At 41.9% G+C, this 6,208-nt stretch overlaps 1 protein-coding gene across 1 annotated transcript; it reads left to right on the plus strand.

Moving 5' to 3' along the window:
- Positions 1-592: 592 nt before the first annotated feature.
- Positions 593-6,065, plus strand: LOC116547534 (transformer-2 protein homolog alpha). Its single transcript, XM_032273471.1, has 4 exons — positions 593-1,361; positions 4,539-4,667; positions 4,990-5,057; positions 5,212-6,065. Exons 1-4 carry the CDS (start codon positions 1,249-1,251, stop codon positions 5,220-5,222), a joined length of 321 nt encoding a protein of 106 aa, XP_032129362.1. The 5' UTR covers positions 593-1,248; the 3' UTR covers positions 5,223-6,065.
- Positions 6,066-6,208: the final 143 nt, after the last annotated feature.

Below are 6,208 nucleotides of genomic sequence, written 5' to 3' on the forward strand. Positions count from 1 at the left end.
AATACAAAACATTAGCTGGGCATGGTGGCGTGTGCCTGTAATCCCAGCTACTCAGGAGGCTGAGGCAGGAGAATTGCCTGAACCCAGGAGGCAGAGGTTGCGGTGAGCCGAGATCGGGCCATTGCACTCCAGCCTGGGTAACAAGAGCAAAACTCCATCTCAAAAAAAAAATAAAATAAATTAGCTGTCGTGCGCCTGTAGTCCGGGCTACTCGGGAGGCTGAGGCAGGAGAATCACTTAAACCTGGGAGGCTGAGGTTGCAGTGAGCTGAGATTGTGCCACTGCACTCCAGCCTGGCGACAGAGTGAGACTCCCATCTCGGATGGATGGTTGGATGGGTGGATGGGTGGATGGGTGGATGGGTGGGTGGGTGGGTGTAATCCATGCAGTCCATTGAATGGAATACTGTTTAGACCCCTTCTCTACCAAAATTTTTTGTTTTAATTAGCCAAGCATGGTGGCACAGGTCCTAGCTACTCAGGAGATTAAGGCTGAAGGATTGCATAAGCCAAGAAGTTTGAGACCAGTGAACTATGATCTTGCCACTGCCAGCCAGCCTGGGCAATGGAGTGAGACCCTGTCTCTTTTTTTAATGACGTTTAGTTTATGGGGGACTCTTCTGGAGAAATATTTGTGGATACATAAAAATTGTGTAGTTTTATTACTTTATTGTACTTCTTTTAGCTCAGTCTCAGTTACAGGCTAAAAGGCATTACCATAAATTTGTACATGTCTCTTCATATCATTTCTTCTTGGCTGCTCACTGAGTCTTATCAGTATATTAGACTGCAAACTGTTGTGGGCACATTATAAAGAGGACCTGTATAAAGCTTAGCTAACCCTTTTTAATGTTCTGAAATCAGTCTTTGTAAGTGAAATTGCTGGAGACTGGAAAGTATGAAATGGCAGTCTACCTGGGCAGCCTACAAAAAATGTATCTTGAAGAGACTTCAGTCTCCACTTCCCTTGTTAATCTCATGGAGTAGGGAGTGGAAATTGAGCCAGAACTGTAAAATTATTTGGGAAACTTTGTTAACTACTGTTTGTACTGAGTAAATTAAAATGTTTCTGGACATTGTTGAGGTCTAGAGTTGTCTATAGAATGCCCTATACAAGCTACATTGCTGTCATTTTCAAAATCGTGAGTTTATCTGGACTACAAATACTTTGTGCTTAATTTTGAGTAATGATTACTTCAAGACTGGTTAATTATACATAACTTTCTGTGCCTGTTCTCCTTTATAGGCTATGGAAAGGGCAAATGGAATGGAGCTGGATGGTAGAAGAATTCGAGTGGATTATTCTATCACCAAGAGAGCGCACACACCTACACCAGGCATCTACATGGGCAGACCAACCCAGTAAGAGTCCAAGTTTCCTAAGCCAAACTAAGAAATCCACCAGAAATATGTGCAAAATTTTGATTATTCAGAAGAGAAATTTTTTTTTCCTGTAATTAAAATTGATTTTGGTAAGGTGGGATGGGATTAAGACAGGGTCTCCCTCTGTGACCCAGGCTGGGGTGCCGTGGAGCCCCTTTGGCTAACTGTAACCTCTGCTTGCTGAGTTAAACAGTCCTCCCACCTTAGCCTGCCACCTAGCTGGGGCTACACGCATGTGCCACCACGCTCAGCTGATTTTTGTATTTTTAGTAGAGATGGGGTTTTGCCTTGTGGGATATCATTTTGTTGCCAGACTGGTCTTGAAATTGTCAGCTGAAGTGATCTGCCCACCTTGACCTCCCAAAGTGTAGGATTACAGGTGTGAGCCACCGTGCCAGGATAGAGTTGAAAGTTAAATGCATTTTTTGTTTGTTTGTTTTTTAGCGATGAGATCTCACTGTGTTGTACAGGCAGGTCTTGAACTCCTGTGCTCAAGCAATCAACCGGCCTCAGCCAGTCTTTATTTTTACACACTTACTATTTTTATACACATATATTTAAGGAACAGAATAAAACTATCAAAAGTGCATCCTGGCTTTTTTTCCCCAAACCTTGCTCAGTTCTTGGTACTATACAGCAGAAAAATTGTTCGATACTAGTAAAATAGCATATGGTGCTTATTTTATTTATTTATTTATTTATGAAACGGAGTCTCACACTCTTGCCAACCCTGGAGTGCAGTGGCGTGATCTGGGCTCACTGCAGCCTCTGCCTCTCAGGTTCAAGTGATTCTCCCACCTCAGTCTCCTGAGTAGCTGGGATTACAGGCACCTGCCACCACACCCAGCTAATTTTTTGTAGTTTTAGTAGAGACAGTGTTTCACTGTGTTGGCCAGGCTGATCTCAAACTCCTGACCTTGTGACCCGCCTACCTCAGCCTCCCAAAGTGCTGGGATTACAGGTGTGAGCCACCATGTCCAGCCCGTATGCTGTTTAAATATTGATTCTCTTTTTGTTATGTGACCTGGGGAAGCCTCTGTGTATAAGACAGATTTTATTGATTTTAGCATTTGTTTAAAATGTTAAAAGATGGCACAGTAGGCTGGGCATGGTGGCTCAAAACCTGTAATCCCAGCACTGGGAGGCTGAGGTGGGCAGATCACTTGAGCCCAGGAGTTTGTGACCAGCTTGGACAACATGGTGAAACCCCATCTCTACTAAAAATATGGTGGCATGCACCTGTAGTCCCAAGCTACTTGGGAGGCTGAGGTGGGAGGATTGCTTCAGCCGGGGGAGCAGAGGTTGCACTGAGCCAAGGTTGTGCCTCATAAGCTAAAGAATAAGATTGGAGGCAGGTTATAAAAAAAAACCTGTGGCACCTTGTGAGCAACCTTGGCTCACTACAACCACTGCTGCTGCCTAGGCTGAAGGAATCCTCCCACCTCAGCCTCCAAGTAGCTGGGACTACAGGTGTATGCCATCATGCTTTTTTTTTTTTTTTTTTTTTTTTTTTCCCTGAGACAGAGTCTGTTGCCCAGGATGAAGTGCAATGGCTCAATCTCAGTTCACTGCAACCTCCGCCTCCTGGGTTCAAGCAGTTCTCCTGCCTCAGCCTCCCAAGTAGCTGGGATACACCTGGCTAATTTTATTATTTAAATAGAGACAGGATTTCACCATGTTGGCCAGGATGGTCTCGATCTCCTGACCTCGTGTTACCCCCATCTCCGCTTCCCAAAGTTCTGGGATTACAGGCGTGAGCCACTGCGTCCGGCTTTAATGTTTTTATTTTTAAAGAGAAGTGGTCTCATCATATTGCCCAGGTGGGTCTTGAACACTTGGGCTCAAGTGATCTACCCACCTTAGCCTCCCAAAGTGCTGCAATTACAGGCATGAGCTACTGTGCCCCAGCCTGATGCTACAGTTTTAACAATGACCAAAACATAAATAGGGGCTTGGTGTAGTAGCTTGCAGCTCTAATTCCAGCACTTTGGGAGGCTGAGGCAGGCAGAACACTTGAGGCCAGGAGTTTGAGACCAGCCTGGGCAACATGGCAAAACCCTGTCTCTACTAAAAAATAGAAAAATTAGCCTGGTGTGGTCACACACACGTAATTCCAGCTACTCGGGAGCTGAGGTACAAGAATCACATGAACCTGGGAGGCAGAGGTGGCAGTGACCCAAGATTGTGCCGCTGCACTGTAGCCTGGGAGACAGAGTGAGACTCTGTTAAAAACACACACACACACACACACACACACACACACACACACACACGCTCATATTTCTAAGTTTTTAGTAGAGACCCCCCCCCCCCCCCCCCCCCCCCCCCCCCAGCAATATTCACAGAGGTGTTTCTTGGGAATAAAAGCCTCGGTATTCTCTTTGGTGTCCAGAGTTGGTCACTTTAAAATTCTTGGTGTTTATTGCCTTTTAGTCACAGGGATGTGCTTTATTTATTTATTTTATTTTACCTGTCTCATTTAGCAGTAGGGACGCATCTTAGCATTTTTATACTGCTGCTCAGCACAGTGCCACATCATTTCAATTTGTTGAAAAGGTTGATGATTTGGGCAGTACATTAATAGAAGAGCAGTTAGTTTTGAGAGTTTTGTGAAAGCTTTCTTGGTTATGTATGTAGTGAATAAAAAGGCAAAGCAGATAAAGGAGCCTCAGAGAAAAGAAAAAGAAGGCAAAGCAGAATACCGTGGGAGTCAGTAAAATGAGATGTTAAGGCAATTTTGCACAAAAGGGATGTTCTTTCTTTTCTCTTTTTTAAGCCATTCAGTTTGTATTAAAGTGTTCTGAGCCAGGCGCGGTGGCTCACGCCTGTAATCCCAGCACTTTGGGAGGCCGAGGCGGGTGGATCACGAGGTCAAGAGATCGAGACCATCCTGGTCAACATGGTGAAACCCCGTCTCTACTAAAAATACAAAACATTAGCCGGGCATGGTGGCGCATGCCTGTAATCCCAGCTACTCAGGAGGCTGAGGCAGGAGAATTGCCGGAACCCAGGAGGCGGAGGCTGTGGTGAGCCGAGATCGCGCCATTGCACTCCAGCCTGGGTAACAAGAGTGAAACTCCATCTCAAAAAAAAAAAAAAAAAGTGTTCTGGAAAATAGTTACTCAAAGTAATGCAGAATTTTTACTTTTTCTGCAGTAGCGGTGGTGGTGGTGGAGGAGGAGGCGGCGGTGGAGGTGGAGGTGGTGGCAGACGTCGAGATTCTTACTATGATAGAGGATATGATCGTGGATATGACAGATATGAAGACTATGATTACCGGTACAGGTAATGTTTTAACTTGAGCTTTCTGTTCTTAATTAGATGATAGTAGTGTTACTTGGCACTTTTATGTTTGATACGTACAAATGAAAACTTGGTTTTTAAAATAGATTATATATGATGCTTTGGGAACAGAGGTTAACTTTATATGCCACTGTTTTGTTGTGCCATATACTTACACTGCTCTCATTGGCCCAAAGAGAACTTAATATTAAATAGTTATCAACTTAGGGAACCTTAACTATTTTGAATGTGGAGAAATTTTTACTTTCATCTGCCACAGTGGAGTGATTATATAGTATGCTAAGTAATCTTTCATTTCTTACAGAAGACGATCACCTTCTCCTTATTATAGTCGATACAGATCACGATCACGATCTCGTTCCTACAGCCCAAGTATGTGAACTTTGATTTTGCAGCATTAAGAAACCTCATTTCTAATTAATGGCTTACTTTAGAATATTAGGGTGGAAGGTGGCAGTTAATAGTTGGGAAAATATTAGGCATATTAAACTATAATTGTTAACTTTGTTTGCTTTTTCTCTTTTAGGACGCTACTGATAACGGAATGGTTGCAATTAAGGACATTTGTCCTCTTTCTTTTTTTTTTTTTTATTCTGAGATTTCCCCAAGTTCGGATTCTTCCCACTTGTTAAGAAAAAGCTTTGGTTTATTTAGCATCTACACTTTTGTCAATTGTGTTGCTGTTTTCCACCCCTTTTATTATACTCTTAAAGATGTAATTGTCATTTTGAGTAGTTAAACATCTTGAGTATAACAGGAACCCCAGTGTTAACACTTTGTAAATTTTTTTTTTTTTCTTTTACCGAGGTAAACTTCTAGCTAATCAAATAAGGAAAAAATTGTGTTTTTATAGCTTCTTTTGTGTTAGATACTGTATTAGAGATCTGCATTTATGAGTAGCTCATTTTTTAACTTTATTTTGGGGAAGATAGTAACACATGAAGTAATTCATTCATGTCAGGTTTGTCTGGGGTGGCATGGAACAGTCAGGTAGTTGAGTGTAGAAAGTTTGAAGCAATAGAAGAAAACACTTGGACATTTCTTTTGAAGAACGGAATTTTTGAACCCTAAAAATTAAGTCTTTTTTTTAAGAGATGAAAAACTTGTGGATTCCTGTAAAACATTCTGTATTTGAAATACATCTGTTAAAACTTAAAAACTGAAGTGTGATTTTTTGTTGTTGTTGTAAGATTTATTGAAGTTTATTCCCCTAATCAGTGAAGGATAACTCTTATTTATTACCTGGAGCAGTTGTATAATTTGCTGTTAGAAATTTTGGTATTGGGACAGTGGATGAAGCAGGTTATCATATAGTATAGAGTCCTTAGAAGATACCTGTGGGGAAAAGTAGACTCAAATAAAAGTTAATTTCTTTGAAAATGGGACTGTCTCTTTATTGTGGTACAATGGAGAAATACAACAATTGAGCAACTGGTCTTTCTTTTTCCTTCACATTCCCCCAGTACATATTCAAAATTTTACCCATCCTTGGGTTTAATTTCCCAATACTTCTCATTTAAATA

Source organism: Sapajus apella, unplaced genomic scaffold (assembly GCF_009761245.1).
Source record: "Sapajus apella isolate SASKATOON/1434 unplaced genomic scaffold, GSC_monkey_1.0 scaffold3505, whole genome shotgun sequence".
NCBI classification, from domain to species: Eukaryota; Metazoa; Chordata; class Mammalia; order Primates; family Cebidae; genus Sapajus; species Sapajus apella.

Excerpts from the sequence above, each read along its gene's own strand:
- LOC116547534 (XM_032273471.1), top strand. The coding sequence starts at position 1,249 with ATGGAAAGGGCAAATGGAATGGAGCTGGATGGTAGAAGAATTCGAGTG. Across the intron at positions 1,362-4,538 it reads TACATGGGCAGACCAACCCA|TAGCGGTGGTGGTGGTGGAG; the intron begins GTAAGAGTCCAA and ends CTTTTTCTGCAG. Across the intron at positions 4,668-4,989 it reads GACTATGATTACCGGTACAG|AAGACGATCACCTTCTCCTT; the intron begins GTAATGTTTTAA and ends CATTTCTTACAG.